The 19,060-nt window shown below is 33.6% G+C and overlaps 3 protein-coding genes across 7 annotated transcripts in view; 2 read left to right on the top strand and 1 right to left on the bottom strand.

The window, feature by feature from the left end:
- The window catches only part of NF1 (neurofibromin 1), a 354,325-nt gene that overhangs the window by 70,406 nt on the left and 264,859 nt on the right, over positions 1-19,060 (bottom strand). The window lies entirely within an intron of this gene.
- EVI2A (ecotropic viral integration site 2A) lies at positions 1,841-5,704 on the top strand. Of its 2 annotated transcripts, XM_077165257.1 has the most exons (3): positions 1,841-1,996; positions 2,453-2,523; positions 4,345-5,704. In XM_077165257.1, the coding sequence occupies exon 3, from the start codon at positions 4,366-4,368 to the stop codon at positions 5,104-5,106; it is 741 nt and encodes a 246-aa protein (XP_077021372.1). In that variant the 5' UTR covers positions 1,841-1,996; positions 2,453-2,523; positions 4,345-4,365; the 3' UTR covers positions 5,107-5,704. The 2 variants fall into 2 exon arrangements, with proteins under 2 accessions (XP_077021372.1, XP_077021371.1); XM_077165256.1 differs by lacking the exon at positions 2,453-2,523.
- EVI2B (ecotropic viral integration site 2B) lies at positions 8,275-17,359 on the top strand. The gene is made up of 2 exons (XM_077165255.1): positions 8,275-8,404; positions 14,766-17,359. The coding sequence occupies exon 2, from the start codon at positions 14,781-14,783 to the stop codon at positions 16,089-16,091; it is 1,311 nt and encodes a 436-aa protein (XP_077021370.1). The 5' UTR covers positions 8,275-8,404; positions 14,766-14,780; the 3' UTR covers positions 16,092-17,359.

Here is a 19,060-nt window from a genome sequence, read left to right as displayed (position 1 = left end):
TCTCCTGAGGTTTTATCAACATGGCAGCTCACAGTCCTTTGAGACTCTAACTCATACCTTGGAATATGAGGGGAAAGCCTGCTGAAATTTGAAGAGGAGTAACTGAGAAATGAAACGAGAAATGAGGACCCATGCCACATTGTTGGAAGTCCTGGATAAAGCCTCTCGTGGGGAATAATTTATCCTGGATTATTTAGTTGTGAGAACCAATATATTACATTTTTTCATGTTAGGTCATAGCATTGCTCACAACCAAAAGAATCTAATAGATATGAGTAGTTACGGTGAGGACCCTCAAAGCCCCAAAGCACATGGTTCAAGAATTTCAAATCAAAACAACCCATATTAACTTAGCACTAATGTTCTATACTGGATGACTGTGGCAATAGTCCCACAAAGTAGACTGAGATAAATATTGTCATCTCAGAGTTTTCAATCTTGTTGAGAGGAAGAAGATAAAAAATGACAGGTTAAATGATTTTAAAACAAAATAAAATTATTTCAAGAAAAGAAAAGATATGAGGTAGCATATCAAGGAAATGGCATAGAAAAATACTGCATTGAGTTCAGAAGAGGGGATGATCACAAACTTTCAAGTCAGTCAAAGCAGTGGCTGAATCAGGCAGGAGGAATTTGGACCTGAAGGAGGAGGAGAAGGTGGGCCTCATGAAGAGAAGTAGAAAAGAAACAGGTACTAGTTGTAAAGAAAGTCAACTAGTTTATCTGAAATGGAGGATTTCTGTAGAGAAGTTTTGAGAGATAAAGCTGGAAAAATAGATAATAGCCAAATCATGAAGGGAGTTTAATTTGTTCAATCAAAGGGCTTAGATCTTCTCCAGAGGGCTCAGTATTTCTCAGAGTGTTTTCTGTGGATGAAACAATGGTAGAGCCTGATAAAAAAGGCAGTTTCTTGGTATAGCCCAGACCTACTAAATATGAATCTGTGGAGTAGGATCTAGCATTTTTCATTGTTTTTAAACAATCTTCTCATCTAATCTAAATGTGCACAAACATTTCTGATGCACTGTGGTAGGTGTCTGAGAAGTATTCAACTTTTTTTTTCTTTTTAAAGGAAGAGTGATATGGTCAAGGAAAGTGACATATGCAAGATGAAATGAAGGAGGTGGGGGATAGTAAAAAGGTAATTGCAGTAGCTAGATGGGTTAATAATATGAAGTAAGAGGCAACATGATTCAAGGACTGTTTTGGGGCTGAAAGAAAGGATCTGAATTAAAATAACTTGCTATCTACCAACCCTGTGGAGAGTATGAGGGGTTACTTTTGAAAAACAATGCAGTTCATTTTAGACATACTACATTTGAGATGACAGGAAACCCAACATGAGTATGTGTGTGTGTGTGGTATATACACACTACACCACAAAAACCATTTTCTTTCTTGTATAATCTAAGTTTATGAGATATTTTCTCAGATCATTGTTGTAGCTCCAAAATTTTGAGATGCCAGTTATATATAAAGGTTGCTGCTTCTAATAGCTGGTGAATTCACCCCAAAGACTACAAAATCATGTTATCAAATCAATTTCTGATATACAGCTACAACTTTTAGACAAGATTTTAATGCTGTGGAAAGTCGCCATCTCATGATCTCTTCTGAATGATAACTAACACAGGCACATAAAATGAACATAAGGTCAAAAGGCATTTAGTGGAAAGCCCTCCCTGCTCTGGAGGCGGAGATTGGCTTTACAAAGCCTCCTGTCATGCCAATTGGCCAACTAGACAAGTTAGAGTTTTTTTCCTCCTCTCTGACATGTGCTTTAGTTAAATCGGAAAGGAAATGTGTCATCTGTGGTTTGGCTTTAAAAGTGGAAAGCTAGCTGTCCATATCCTTTTTTACTGCAGATTTACTTTGAGGTTCATAATCTCCAAGTCTGTTCTGCCTTAAATTACTTGGAAGCTGTGTTTCAAGACAAGAAAAGAAGTGATTTTTAAAAATAAATTTAAAATCAGATTTTGACCAAGAATTTTGTAAGGTAGGTCATGTACATGGCTTTTCTTATGCTCTTTCACTTATAACTCTGTATGATTAGTGTTGACAGAAGTGTTTTCAAATAGTACCTAAGAATCTCACTAACAAAATAGAATTATAAGTGACTGAAAAGTATACTGCTTCTTTTTCTGTCCTACCAAGTAAAACTTACATTAGAAATGGAAAAACTTACAATCAACATAGAGTTTTAAACTAAGATTAGGGAAGATCTGAGCCTGGACTTTACGAGTGGATTGGAAAATTTTATTCAGTAAAAATAAAGTTTTAAAAATAAATTTCTCAGAACTAATGTTTAGGCATTATAAATTGCATTGAAAATGGCCACAGATAAAACTTTTGTTAATATAACCTGGTCTCCAAGGCATAAATGAAAAATATAAAGATAGTCTTTAATCTCATATATTTGAAAGGGTGAGAAAAAGTCTCATTTTGTTAACAGTTTGTTTACTTGGGGGATGGCGGTACATCTGGCTGAAGACAATCAACAGCAGGCCTATTATCTGTCCCGTGGTAAGCACTGTTAAATGTGTACGAATGTCATGATGTATACTACATTGTTAATGAACTAATGTGACAAGAATAACCCACTTTAATTAATTTCAGCATCTAATGTAGAAGTCAGTCTGTACAGAATAGTGGAAATTACTTGCTAGCCCAAATTAAACTATTTCTTTTTGCAATAGAATTATTAGAACCCAAAGATTTATGTCATTCACCTTATTAGTTAAGGGTGGACACATAATATGAAAGTCAGTACATTATATCTTTGTCTATTAAAGATCATAGCCCCCAAAGTACTCTTAATTCTAGAACATTTAATGATGGTTTTCCCTCCCTTTCATAATATAAAACGTTACTTCAGAGGCTAGTTTTCAGTAAAATAGTTTATTATATATTACTTTTGTTTGTATAACTCAACATAACACATATTCTCAATTTCTGTGTATCAATAGTATACGAATGTTATCTAGTGACATACAACAATTGTTTCTTATAAAATCTTGACACTCAAAGCACAGTTCCTGGACTAGCAATAACATCTGAGTCACCTGGGAATGGGTCAGAAATGCAGAATCTCAGGCCCCACCCCAGACCCATTCAATCAGAAACTTCATTTAAAAGAACAAAAACAGAGTAGGATGAGTCCCATGCATGTTCAAGTTTGAAAAAAGCTTTTATAAGTACACTGGGTTCTTCAACAGGCAATTTCATTTAGTAAATTTTGGGAAAACAATCTAGCTTTTTTGCCTCTAGTATCTTTAAATAAATGCTAATAAAATACTCCTACAAATGTAACTCATATAAATTGGTATATTATTATAAAACAGATATCTTAGTGGCAGTGATAAACCTTCCCTGTTAGATTATCAGTTCCTTGAACAGAAATGTCAGTTCTATTTAAATCTTGAATCATAAGGTAGGTAATAAGCATTATGAACAGAATTTGTCCGCCATTTGTACTGGCTCAGAACCCAAACTGAAACCCAACTTTTTTTTTTTTCATTTTTCAAATTCTTCAGCACTAGGTATAAATGATGAAAAAAATCAATAGCTTATTTTGAAATTGAGATTATTTGAAGAAATCTACTTCTTTTACTTTGTAATGCCACAATTTTAGGTTGAGAAAGCTGGTATACCTTTGCCTTCAGAAAGTTACAGAATGTAAGGAAAACAGAGATGAAAAGAGAGATCAATGACAACAGAATTACTTTTACAAATACTGGGAATATATTTCTATATTGAATATATAATTCTAAGTTTGAAGATAAACACCCAAGGGAAAAAAAGAAAGAACACCCTAAATTCCTATTCAAAGATCAACCGCTTCTGGTTGCTATCATCCACCTTTGCACCCTAAAGCCATTTGCATTTTCTTTTCATACATGAAACAACCTTTCATGACCACATTTTCCTTTACTATAAAGATTGGTGACACATTTGTTAGAGGGTGGGGAATTTTTGCAAATGATTAAAAAAAAGGAATAAAAAAGTAAAAGCAGAAGTATCTGACTCAAAGCTAAAATCTAACATGCTTGGAAGGAAGGGAAAAAAACTACACAAAGGCACAGTATGCGGTTTTAAAAGATTAATAATTATTTGTAATGCTACTTTCCAGCACACAGAAATATAATAAAGATGAAAATGTTTATACTAGCCTAAAAGGATAAAAGAAAAAATCCAGTTGAGCAGAAATTCAAACAGGATAGCAAATGTTAGGCATGCGCTTGCAGTTTACTTGGAACATCAGCTGTCTGTCTTTCAACTACAATTAGCAAAACTAGGAACATTTATTCTTTCACAAATTAACGAATTATATTACTATTCCAACAGATTACCAGTATATTTGTGGACATGGAACTCATAGGATATTACCTGCATCTTACCTTTCTGATGACACCAGTTTTTTCTCTGTCTCCTGGAACAAAAGCAAACTATACCCACCTAAGGGCTAACAATACTACTGCCTGGGATTCAGTTATTCAAAACGAGGTAGACAGAAACCAACATGAAAACCCTAATACAAACTCTACAACTCCTGAAGTAAATTACAAAAGTAAATCTACAAACATGCCTGAAACAGTAACATCATCTCTCATCGTATCTTTAACTCCTAAATCTGGACAGGAGCTTTATATAACTTCTGTTTTCAGGGACAGTTCTCCAACAGTACTGAGCAACACAAGCAAAAATCACAGTGAAATTTTCAAAAAGGATGGCTGTGCAGAAAACAACAAAATGGCTATCCTAGTTTGCTTAATTATAATTGCAGTGCTTTTTCTTATCTGTACTCTTCTATTTCTATCAACTGTGATTCTGGCAAACAAAGTTTCATCTCTCAGACGAACAAAACAAGTAGGCAAGCGTCAGCCTAGAAGCAATGGTGACTTTTTGGCAAGCAGTGGTTTATGGTCTGCTGAATCAGATACTTGGAAAAAAGCAAAACAGCTTACAGGCCCCAACTTTATGATGCAATCCACTGGAGTGCTCACTACTACAAGAGAAAGAAAAGATGAAGAAGGAACTGAAAAACTTACTAACAGATGTTTTAATGATGAAAAATGCAAAGTAGCAATGAGTAAGGTTATGGAGTAAAAAATGAAGTCAGTTTGGTATTCAATGCGAAATTGTGGTCTGATTGTCTAAAATTTGTTGTAGCAGGCCTTGCAGCTTAGATGCAAGCAGGTGGGAAGAGGAAAAATATGCCTATTTACTTAATTTAAATTGTGCATTTCTGTCTTGACACTGAATATTTTACAAAGCAAGTAATAAAGCAACCAAGCATTTGGGCTACATTTTAAAAATGAAGTGAGGGAGGTGGTTAACAGAGGTAGAAAGGAATAATAAGTATTCCCTCTGCAGCAACAATAGTTTAATGACCTCTGTCTGAATATAATTAATTGAACTTGGATGAGTTTTAGTGCATCCCAAGAGCTAGGCATATGCTCAACATCTAAGAGAAGCCCAAATCCTAATGCATCGTGCTGAACTGTATAGTTTAATGGCATTTCTTTGTTGGATGTGGCAGAATCCATACCAGTTTACATTTCAAAACACTGCTAATTTTAGGTTAGATATTTTCATCCTTACATATAACATACATAAGAAAGTGTTTTCCTATTAAAAATATGAAATTAAAACATAATTTTGCAGAATAAGTTACGACTAATTAAAATAAAACTTTGACTTTGTATACTTGTATTCAGTTTATTACCTTAGGAAACACAATGTAAAGATCAGTAAGAAATAGGGCACAACTAAAATAGAGAAGATTTATAGCTATACTAGTGTAATAGTAAAGTGTAAACGTAAAGTTTTCTGTTTAAGTGTAACATACATCTTTTCTATAAATACCGCTTATTGATTTATTAATAGCAAACATTCAAAGTCTAATTTTTGGACTTCAAGGATGCCAAAGTGGCCTAATAAATGATCAATTTTATTTTTTACACAGAATATTTACATTTTCAGAAATATCAAATGTGACATGAGAAAGATATGTGCATGTGTGTGTGCGTGTATGTTGGTCCACTACAGAAAACAGGATAACCTTTAAAAAATTAGCTTCAAGGAGAATATTGACTTACATTTAAGTCGATTTCCATCTTCAATTAAATATATTACAAAAATTGATTAGACAGACTTTCCAACTATTGACTGAAACTGACACAGGGCATACTAGTTAAAGACTATGCCACATTTAACTCTGACTGAGCATTTATTTAGGGCACGATGTCAGCCATTTAAGAAAATATTGTACATATTTTTTTCCAAATACAACATAATCTTACTTTTCCTTCTAAGTTAGCAATTCTCATGCAGGCTCCATATTAGACTCATATGAAGTGCTTTTAAAAACCCTAATGCCTAATCCTTCTCCTGCTTCTACTTCTGATATCCCTAGGTGATTCTAATCTTGATCATCAAATTCTCCTCTTACAAGTTCATTGGCTTCAAAGACCTAAGTTATATCTCAAAATGAGAGGAAAAAATAAAGCACTAAGTTTATTATTACTTTCTTACCAATTTGCCCCCAAACCCATTCTCTAAACAATGAATCATAACCATGTTAATCCAGATAAAGCTGTATGTCCACAAAGTATGAAGGAAATTAAGAGAACACTTAGGGAGCCTAACCTCAGGAGTTCAGGACTCCAGTGGATGAAGCCAATCATGGTGACAACAGGTTATCTCTCAAGAAGTAAAATGGCCCAAGATGGAAATGAAACTGGACAAAGTTCTCATTTTGTGCAAATTAAAAAACTGAGTCTGTATACCAGAACAAATAGTGATGACTTGAATCTAGTGTCATAAATAAAAACTTGTTAGGTGAAACTAAAACAAATTAGTATAATTAAAAAAATAAGAAATTCTGGACTACTTTCATATTCATATTCATACAGGACAAATATTTTCTTACAACACAAAAAGCTTCCACTGTTAGGAATATTTAAAATTCACCAGTTACTGTGTTATTAAATACTTACTCTCAGAAAGATATCATCCAATGATAGCTCATGAACATAATGCAAGTGGCTCTTTTCCAAAGTTGACAGGTATTTAAAGATGGTAGGTAAGAAGATATCTTTGAGTTCAAATTAAGTAAGTTATTACTGAACAAAAACAATTTTAATTTATATTCTATCTCTGAATTTTAGGGTCCACAAGCTTTAATTCTGGGATTTTTAAACAAAAGCTTTAAAGTGTGTTCAGTATATTCTGCTTTATAATATACCCCATTACAAAGAAAGAAAAGGAAAGAAAAGAAAAAAAAAAGGAAAATAATTATTCCTTACGTACTAAGTATGCAAAGTTAAGAACTGGGTGTTAATAATCTCCATGTTCCTGTTAATGACCAAGGGAAAGAAGGGCATGAATTAATATTTATTGTCTCTACTATAACACATCATGCTAGGCACTTTACTAGGTTAGCGATTTAACCTTATGGTATTTAACCTTATTGTATGTAAGAGTTAAACTTACTATATTTAATTTTCATAATAAGATTGTAAATTAGGATTTATGATCTCCCTTTCTCAAATGAGGAAAGGGGCTACAAGGTTTAAGAGACTTGCCCAAAGAACTATTTACTCAGATTTATTCACATACTTTTCAATACACTTTGCTTAGTTGCCTTCTTATGTAATAAACGATTTCCAATTTATATTAATTTATTCTGTGCGTATATCAAACAAATAGTTGTGGGTCTGAAGTCAATAAACATACAATAAATTATTTGGTCAAAATAATTTAAATATATGTTTATGTTTTTTTATCTAAACTATGTATAAGGAAATAACATTAACATTTACTGTCTACCCACTGTGTATGAGACATTTACACGTTATTTTATGTTAGCTTATTTAATCCACTCAACAACCCAATAAGGGAAATAGTTTTCCAGGGGAGGAAATGGTGATTCAGAGGCACAGCAACTTGCCTAAGGTCTTATAAGTAAATGGAACACATCACTCACTTGCTAGGGAAAGAAATCTCATTACAGGTAATAACCTAACTTGTATCTTTTCCTCAGAACACACAATTTTCTCTCCAGGACTCCATTCTAAAATTTTAAATTATACAATCACATTACTAGAGAATCTCAAATGTTTATTTACAAATATCAATTAAAAGCACTCAAACCATGTAGTACCAATTGCGTTTCAAAATAAATTCTGTAAAAGTAGCACATTTCTTAGTCATTTTGTGGTTTATTACACTTCCGGAACCAACTATTGATAAACTTCCTCTTTTTGTACAGAAACCATTTCAGTTTGCTAGAGGACAATTTTTAATCTGAATTGAACCACCACTTTTGCTTTCTTAGCCAAATCACCAAAATGTCCAGTTAGAACAAGAATTTAGCATTCTACAAAAGAAGTTAACAGCTGAGGTAAGAAAATTTTCACACAGACAATTTGGTTTGAACTTTGCTTTATGTAAAATTTATTCTGCAAACAAAAATGTCATTAGTGTTTTAAACTTAAGTTAACCAACTCTGGCAGTCAAAAGATGTCTATAACAGGTTTTTGTGGTTTTACTGCATGGAATGAAAAAGTATTCAGTGTTTAGCTCACCTCAGAGAAAGATTTTCACCTAAGCTTCTATAATATAAGCCCTTTAAAGTTTATTCAATCACAGTGTTTCTAACCTGAGTTCTGTAATTAAAAGAATATAAACTATAACTAAGGTAGATAAAGCTTAAAGGGTCAGAAATAAAACTAGAATCCATGGGATATAATTTAACTTAAAGCCTCCAAATTGCTAATTGTTAAAAATTCTGATTTGCTGTCTATAAAATTTTTCTGTACATAATATAATCCATAGATTAAAATTATTTTGGATCCCCTTTAGTTTCCATAGTAAGAATGGTCATATTACCTTAACCATCATTTAATTTAAAAAGAAATAAAAGGAAATTAGATAATGTACTCAATTATCATTGTTATATATGTTTTACTTTTTACACAAACAGAATTTTATCTTTAATTGGCAGTAGTGACATGAAAATATTATAGCTCATTTTTAAAGTTCACATTATAAAATCTAATGTATGTATATTCACATCTATGTATTTATGTTGCTTATTATCTCAGTCTTAGTAAACAGTATAAGATATAGGAAAAAAAAACCTTTGTTACTCATAGAATTAACAACTGAAAATGCTAATATGCATAAAAGATGCCAATAATATGAGTCAATTAGGTAATTACAAAGTAAAATCCTCCAAAATAAAAATTGCAGAGTCTACATAGAACTCTATTCTCAAGGAAGAGTAAATTTATGTGGGTGATACCTTTAGTTTTATAAAAAAAGACAATACTCTTATTTTGACATTTCATACATGAGTTTGCCTCATACAAGTTCATTTTGGATTTCTTAAAAGTAACTATTACAGAATTTAGAAAATAAAGATTTTTTTTACCTTCTTTTTAGACAGGACTTCTCTGTACTTTCAGAATCAGTTTTAAATTTAGAGTTATATGATGGTGCCTGGGTTTTTAAACTAATTCCTATATAATTCTACTTGGAAGAAATTTTAAATTCTAAATTTGAATTTGCTAAATATAACCCTGATGGCTTTCAATGTCCAGTCTTTCAAAAATCACCTCAAATATTTCAGTAGACACACTAAATAAGACATTTTAAGGCTAACCATTCAAAACTCCTGAAATTGTTTTCATAGAACTACAGAACTAAAACAGGTTTCCCGGCAGTTCTTTTGCTACCCTTCATACAAGAGTACCTTTAGCTCCCCAAATTACTTACATCTCTATTCTACAGAGCTCACTTCTCCTTCCTTCAAAAAGCATTCTTTTTCATAATCTTAACTATGGAAGCAGTGCAGCATTTATAGTGAAGTGTAATAGAAAGAGTAGGCTTTGGTATATGATTGACATGGGTTTTTGTACCAGTGCTGCTACTTAAAACTACGACACTGGCAAATTACCCAATTTCTCTGTATCTTAGTTTCCTTATCTGTAAGATGAAAATACCATCACCTAGTTCATTAAAATAGGACAGTGTCAAACATTTAATGAGTGCTCAGTGAATGGTAGCTATTATTATTGACAAAAGGTGGTATCAAATACTTACTATTGTATGTAGTTCAAGGTCAATTTCCCACTGTGCTCTTCTTCAAGATACAGAATTGCTGCTTTCTTCCTTTTACAGTTTCATAACTTCACTAGCTGGATAAGATGTATTACTGAATTTAATCTATTATAGCTATATTGTTAACTTATGTTTATATAAAAGCAACTGGAATACAGATATTTTTGACATTGCTATCTACTCTTGCCTATTTGTCTAGGATATGTTCTTCAAATCTCTGATACTTTTTAAGACATGACATATTTCTTATCATAACCAGCTTAACAGGATCAATTTTAAATGCCGGATCATTTATGTACTAATGCACTATATTTATTTAACACACAGGAATTCTTGCTTCACTGTAATAGCCTTTAAAATGCTTACTTAACCAGTTAACTTTTTATTTTGTATGTTGTATGGCGGGGTCACATTTCATTATTTTTCCATGTGAGTATCCCGTTTTGGCAGCATCATTTGTTGAATTTTTGTTTGTTTTGCTTGTTCGTTTTTTGGGAAATGCATGGACTGAGAATCAAACCCGGGTCTCCTGCATGGCAGCCAAGAATTCTACCACTAAACTACCCTTGTACCCCAAACCTTGTAACTTTTTCCTTCTTTTTAACAAATTTTAAATATTCAGAAAAAGGAAACAGATCAAAATCAGATTTAAACTCAAAAGTGCCAGCCTAAAATAATGAGTAAAATATTGCCATAGGAAGGGTGTCCAATATGAGATTTGTATAAGCAACAAATTTAGGGGTTTCTAGAAAACTCCACTTAGAACATGCACAGGTTCTTTGGAGGAATTAGGGGTGGGTGGGTTGAGAGGGCGAGAGAGAGTTTTAAGAACACTTACAGCAGACAGGAAAGCCTGAAACGAAAGAGAAATTATTTTGAGAAGATGGATCATGCAAGTCCTCCATCTTGGAAAGATAGCTCCTCTTCATAGATTTCCTATACCCACAAATACAGGCCAGTGACAGGCAACATTTTGTGGTTGCTTCTTTCATCCACTTCAATCTTTCCTCCCAATTTCTTAACAATCACATAACCCCCACTTTTTCTCATCTTTTTATCAACTTTCCCACTTTTCAATACCTTCTTTAGTCAGCTGACCTTCCCCTTTTCCATACAGTTTGCTTACTATAATTTTTATTTTTTTTCTCTTGTATTTGTTATGCATTTTCCTTTCATTTCATCTTATTCTAAACTTTCTTCTCCTTTTTACTTCCCTACCACACATTGTTCTTTCTTTCTACTCTCTTTCCTTGCAAAAGCAATGTAAATACTCCAGGTATACACCATTTAAATACTTTGCTAAACAACTTTCTGGCCTTAGTACCTCTAAGCTAGAAGAAGTTTCTTCCCTATTATACTCCCTATTTATCCTTCTTTTAAATCTTGCTCCTTCTTTTCTGGATTATTCTTTTTTTTTTTTTTTTTTTTACTTTTCTGGATTATTCTATACTGCTACAGCAGGATTCTAACATAGAATCTAGCATTTTGAAGTAGCAGATCCTAGGAGGGTAGACAGCTAACTGAAGAGAGGGAGAAAGAGGTGGGATGGGTCAAGAATAGAATTTGGTTTTAACATCACTAACTCTGAAATGATGAGTGAAAATTGTATACACTGAAGGTCATGCCACCTTCCTACTAACAAAAGAGGTTATATACTCAACAAAACTAATCTTACAAACCTAAACTCGGTTTATAATTATGTTCCTGTCTGGGTTCTTTTCCTCTTTAATATCTTCTTTAGCTAACTGAAAAGAGGAACAATACGGTTTCTGTTTTAAACAAAGTCACAAAAGAGGAAACTTTTTTTTTGCTGAAGGCAATTCACAGCCTACACTTTATGTTGCTTTGCAAAGATGGGTTTTATTTTATTTTTTAACTAAAATGAAACTGTGAAGAATAATGTTTTCTAGTGAAAGCATTTTTTTTTGGTAATCTTTAAGAATAGTGGGTAGGAATTGCATGGAAAATGAACATCTAGAGATGATCCATATTCTTATATCTATACCAAAAGTTTTACAAAGTGGATAAAAACAGAAATTATTGACTTAGATTTCAACTTTTCTGCTTACATTCTGATAAAAGTATTAATAAAAAGTGAAGAGTGAAATGGAAAGGAACCAAGAAGCCTAATACAGGTTAAATGTTTGCTGAGTCCCTAACATTAAGGCACTATGCTGTAGAGCATCAAAATATAAAGACATGAGATAGTGTAGGGTAGGAGAGTGTATGCTTTGGAATCAGATGGTTCTGGGTACAAATTCTTAATTTGTCACTAAGAGTGATGCAATCTTGGGGAAATTATCCAAATCATTTGAATTTGTCTATTTATAATTCAAGGACACCCCCACCTTCTTCATAGAGTCATTAAAGGTTAGATGAACAAAGTAGGTAAAACACTTAGGAAAATCAAGTACATATTATGTTCTTGAGAGTTATTTGTTTTCTTTCTTCTATTCTTCTTGCCTTCTCCAATGTTCTTAATAACTTATTTGAAGGGGAGGAAGCAAATAAAAAGAAAATGTGAAAAGTAATAAAAAACAAACACAATTACATACACAATTAATTCTCTAAAGAATCAAAAGACAATAAGAACTAGGGGTATTCAGACAAGGGCTGATCTTTTTGGCCTGTGGTCAAGTCACAAACAACTTGGTTCAGGAAGGGGAATTTAAGCTGCAATCTGAAAAATGGTTTAGATAAGAAGAGGGAGGAGATGGTTTGGAAAAAACTGATTCTAGGTGGGTAAAAAATATAAGTAAAAGTGTGTGTTTTAGAAAGTAAGTAAGGTGGGTAAGCGGTGCAATTTAGCTGGATAAGAAGTTTTAATCATGAGACCCGAGTCTGAACTGGTGAACTCACACCAAATGGAGCAAAACAGAAAAGTAACCACTTAAGGAATTGAGGTTTTTTCTTTAAAGCAATGGGAAGCCTCAAGCAGAGTAGTAACCTGATAATATGTGCATTTAAGAAAATAAATCCATCAGCAGTGTGCAGGAAAATTTAAAGGATAACTATTTTAAGTTTAGGTTTGAAGTATTAGAGAGACAATAAAACAGAAGAGACAACATAGAAAAAAAAACCCATGTCTTTTCTTTTACGAAAATAAGGTCCTTTATCATCACTGTATATGAAGTAGTCAAGGAGTAAACAATTAAATATTCAATTGTGCTGAAAAATCTATTGTATCTTTTATTGTACCTTGCAAAAGGACATCAAGTGTCTCTCAGATTGGCCTTCAAACCAATGAAAAACTAAGTTTCTAATCATGTCTCACCTACCGTATACAATGGGATCTAATACCTGAGAATTTCTTTTTCCTAATATTAAGAAATGCTGAAGAGTTACCATTGTGTTTGGTGATGTGCAAGATAATTATCTTACCTTCAGAGCTGAAAATTTAGAGATGGGCTCACTGAGAACAGGAGAGATAGTGACTAGTTCTCATGGTTATTTAGGTTAAATGGTAGAATTAAAACTAGATTTTAACTCTTCAAGCTTTAGTACCTTACCACATACCACAAAAAGCCCTACCTGTCAGCCTGATATATATACCTTCTTTTCCTGTGCCCATGTTAATCCCTCTGGCTGGAATATTTTGTTTGCCTAATTAACTCATACAGATCTTTTAAGGTTCAGTTGAAATTTTACATTCTCTGGGAAACCTTCCCTGAAGTCCTCCCAAATTAGGTTAGTTCCTTTGTGCATCTTCTACATACCTAAGTGAGAAAACTTCTCAAATTATTATAATTATTAATACCTATTTGTTTCTACCATTAGGACCTGGAAAACCCGAAGGCAGCAACTATCTTTTATTTTTTTTCATGTGGCACAAATATGATGTGTTCATCAATAAATCAATAAAAGCAGCAGCAGGACTACTTGACTAACTGGTTAGGACAGGCTCAAACTGATTGAAAGATTCACTAGGCTTCTGAGCCCAGGACTTGTGAGTTGAATTGAATCTTTTAAAAATATGAGATCTAAACACAGGACCCAGTACTAGACCCTAAGAATGATATAAAGATAACTAATGCAACAGACTCCATGAATAAGAAACCTACAAAGGTGGTATCATTAACAGAAATATAGAAGTTGAGAGATGAGCCCATTTTGAGGTAAAGATGAATTCAGTTTTAAATATGATGAGTGTGTTGTTAGTGGGATAAATATCTGGAAATGTTCACCAAGAAGTTATACAAATGGGACTAAAACTAAAAAGAAGATTTGGGCTGGATGCACAGGTGTGGGAGTTATAACTTAAAGGTCATAGGTGAAATCTTATGACTCGGGAACAAAGAAAAATAGATAAAAGACTAAGGACAGATAATCAAGTACCCATATTTAAGAGCCAGGTAGAAAAAGAGGGGCTAGTGCTAGTAATATGAAAGGAAGATGGTATTACAAAGAGCTATTCAAATAGTAGTGCTAAGGTTCAAATATCATATGATAAGTTAGAGGATATTCAAGAGTTGCTTATACCAGTCTACAGTTTATCAATTCTAAATTCAGGAATAATAAATACTTTTCAGTACCTACCTACTTTGTATCAGGCATTAAAATAATGAAAAGTCAAATATAACTAGATGCCAAATGATGCCTAATTATCTCTTTCTTTCTTTCATTACAAAACCAACGGTAAGGGGAAACATTCTGAAATGGATTCCAAACATTTCATCTTAATTTTCTTTTGCGGACATCTGACTGATACATTCTCCTCAGAGACACAAGCAATCACAACAGAGAAACAGCCACAGTCTACTCTACTTAGATCAAAGTCATACGTTTCAGCTATTTCTCAAAATATAACAGTGAATCCTTTGGGGCAACCAACACAATTCAACAACATTTCTTCTGGACAACCAACACCACCTGCTGAAGTCACTGTTGGACACTCATTTGTCTATAACGTCACCAGACAACCAAAAGCAATAGCCAACACCTCCTCCCAACAAACAGCAATACCGGGGTTTACCCATGCCAGAAAACTACCACCATCTGCCCACACTTCCACTAGAACACCACCACCATCTGTCTACACCTCCACTCAACAACCATCATTTGCCCACACTTCTGGAAAACCAGTGCCACCAACTGTTCATAATTTACCCATACAACCAACATCAACTGTCAAAATTTTACCCAGGATTACACCAGGATTCATCCTAGCAACAGAAAAATCTACCAGTAACAAAAAGGCCCTACGTGAAACTAATTCTAATTCAATAGCTGCTATATTAATTGGTATAATTCTGACTTCTATGTTGGTAGCTATAATCGTGATTGTACTTTGGAAATGCTTGAGGAAACCAGTTTTAAATGATCAAAATTGGGCAGGTAGGTCTCCATTTGCTGATGGAGAAACCCCTGACATATGTATGGATAACATCAGAGAAAATGAAGCACCTATAAAACGTACATCAATTGTTTCACTTATGGCCTGGAAACCAAGCAAAAACACACTTTTAGCAGATGACTTAGAAATTAAGTTGTTTGAATCAAGAGAAAACATTGAAGAACCAAATAACCCCAAGACAGAGAAAATAAAAGATCAAATAAATGGTACATCAGAGGAGAGTGCTGATGGATCAACAATTGGCACTGCTGTTTCTTCTTCAGATGATGCAGATCTGCCTCCACCACCTCCCCTTCTTGATTTGGAAGAGCAGGAGGGCAAGCAATCTGAAAAACCCACAACGACAATTCTGTCTCCTCTGCAAAATGATTCTATTGATCTCCCACCATCTCTGGACTATCCCAATCAAGCATGTGAAGATGATAATTTTGAGTCCAAAAAGTCATTTCTGCCTCCCCCTGACTCACTTAACTTGACCCAGCCACCACTAGATTTTATGGAAAATCAGGAAGATTCCAACAATGAGATTCAATGCCAGGAGTTCTCTATTCCTCCTGACTCTGCTCAAGATTTCAATGAATCCCTGCCACCCCCACCTGCAGAATTATTATAAACATCACAACAGGCTTTTTAGCTGATTTTCTGTCCTTAAAGAACTCCCTTTTTTGTTCTTTATATAATGCAACGTATAAATGGCAACTGTTAAGCTAACTTTGAGTTTCATTCAAGAACTACCTGAAATCTGTTCAAAGCCATATGCACGGGTAGAACGCTTTTTAAAAATATTATTATAGTGATCTATTTACTATCATACCTATCTTTAAAGGATATTTTACACATGCATGGTACATAAGTCAATAACGTTTTTAGAAACAAGCAATCTGCATATACTTAATATTACTCAATTTTTTTTTCTGTAAAGCTATGTATAAACTTACCTTGAATAAATAAAATTTTATTTTTCCATTTCAGTTGGGGAGGGAAAAGGATGAGAGATTAAATACATATCCCAAGTTTTAAACAAAACTCCAATTTTAAATCAATGCTTCAAGTTTGTGGGAATAAGAGATTAAAATACATGCTGAGAACAGAAAACTTTTCTTTTTGGTCTCATTGGAAACAGTAAATTAAATACAGTAAAACATCAAATTAGGAGGTTTGGTTGGAGACATTTACCCTGAAAAAAACTATGAGTAAGCACCATAAAATGTAAACATCTTCCTATCTTGGTAAAGGAGCACAAATTTAAAAACTAACCTCTTCAAAAAGTCTTGTCTTTATATTCCTTAAACCTCAAGTATTTTAAAGGGAAATAAAATTCTACAGCTTCATTTCAAATTTGGATTTTTGCCAGAGTCAAGGTGGTGATACCAGTCTGTGCCTGTAGAAGCATTCCTTTGCACCACAAGCATATCTTCACATATGCTCCAAGACAAACAGTCACTTAGAATGGAATATGGTAGCCGTACTGGTAGCTTAGCCTTGAAGAAATCTCTTATGGTTCTGGGACTGTCAGAACAGAATACAGTATTGGTTTGTAGCCTGTCTTCCAAGAAATTAGCCAAGTTCCATTCTTTAATCAAAACTAGCAGGCTTTTGGACATTGAAATTTCATATATAATGTTTCTCTTGAAGTCGTTTAAACCATCCCTACTGACCATCAGAACTTTTTATCTGCAGAAACACTTCTTTGAGCTTTTTTACTTCTCCTGAATAAATATGTTTATTGTCATATTATACTGATTCTCTTTTGTCTACCATATTAAACAATTTCTTTCATTTGTTTTTCAATCTTAGCACTTTTAAGGCTAATCTACTCAGCCAGCAGCAATTAGGAGTTACAGAATTTCCTATTATTCTTTTGAATTTTAAGTATTTTAAATAGGGTAAATAAAATATAATGCTTTTATATTTGGTCAAGTCTTTGATGTGCCTTACATATCTTATTTCTTTTCAATTTACATCTCAGATAGTTATCTAATGGGCTCTTTTCATACTTTTGCTCTTATTTTCACCACCTTCTCTACTAATTTCTTGAAAGATGAGTATTAAGAAATATCGGGAAATACCAGCTCTCTTAGATAAATCGGGACGTGACAATCTGCTCATAGTCTTGTCTGATTCCTTCAAACACCAGAGGCAGCTTTTCTCCTTCTGTTCTTTGTACAACAGAAGAACAGACTATGAGAAGCAGCTTTTTTTTTTTTTTAGAAATTTCTCTTCCAGAGGGAAAAATAATTCCTGTTTACTGCAGATGATTTCCCCCTCATTGAGGTCAGGAGTAACTGAGCAGCTCAACAGTGACAACCCTTGTTTAAACAGCAGAAAGAAATGCAGTTAATAAAAACAAAATACAGGAGACAAGAAAATACTGGAACAAAATAAAACCTGGAGAAAACTCCACAATCTAAGAAAGAAAGTTTATTTTATGACTATGGTAAAAGAACAAGGAACAGGAGAATAAAAGGAAGACTAAACTACATACCACAGGTTAACACACCAGAGGTACTCTTACTAGATAAGCATTAACCACATTAACCAGATTCAGAAACTACTCTGATGACCACGAAGACCATCTAGGTCTTTTTTCTTGCTAACTGCTGAGAAAAGACAAGAGACAGTGCCTAGCTTAAGTTGTACTAAAAGCTGAGTCTGTCCTGGACTCCTGGTTGAGTGAGCACTCTTTTCACTAATACAGGACCAAAAAACACCTACTTAAGGCACTGAAACGTACATTATTTCACACACATATATTACCTGGTAGTGTAGGGGGTGCAATGAATTAGATGAAGATGACCTGTAATTGTTGTTACCTGGTACTGATAAAAAATTACAGTGGCAAAATATTTGGATACATATAATTAAAACATTGTGGCACTGGTCATGATTAGACAAGACAGATCAATGGAACAGCATGGAAAGTCCAGAAACAGACTCAAATCTCAAATCAGTGAGAAAAAGCACAGGGAAGATTGGATAGACATTTGGAAAAAGATAAAATTGGATCTGTACTTCAGTCACACTATTTTAGGATAAACGCCAAAAAGCCCAGGAGTCTAAATACAAACCATGAAATAACACAAATAATAGAAGAAAACATGGGTGAATTCTTTTATAAACAAGAAGTGGGAAAAACTTCCATAGCCGAGACTCAAAATCCAGAAGCAGGAGGGGCGGGGGGCGGGAATAAAGGTAAATCCAATTACAGGAAAAGTCTGAACATCAAAAAAACAAAAAGCCCCATAATAGATAAAGTCAAAAGACAAAGGGCAAACTGGAAAAAAAAATACTTGCAACTTAAGACAAATGTTAACATCTCTAAAATTCAAAAAGATCCTAAATACGAGGAAGGAAAATGACCCACAACACAACAGAAAAATTTGTAAAGCACATAGTTATAGAAGAAAAAAATTAAAATGGCCCTTAAAAAATATAAAGATATACAACTGCCTTCAGAATGAGAAGGTAGTGTTTTAAAATTACACCAAGATACTACCTATCTATGAGATTACTATAACCCAAAGTTCAATAACAACATCTATGAGGAGGCTACACAGAACTAGACATCCTCATACATTGCTG

Source organism: Tamandua tetradactyla, chromosome 6 (genome assembly GCF_023851605.1).
Source record: "Tamandua tetradactyla isolate mTamTet1 chromosome 6, mTamTet1.pri, whole genome shotgun sequence".
Classification (NCBI taxonomy): domain Eukaryota; kingdom Metazoa; phylum Chordata; class Mammalia; order Pilosa; family Myrmecophagidae; genus Tamandua; species Tamandua tetradactyla.
The sequence above is the reverse complement of the archived record's forward strand: the minus strand, read 5'-3'. Positions and strand labels throughout refer to the sequence as shown.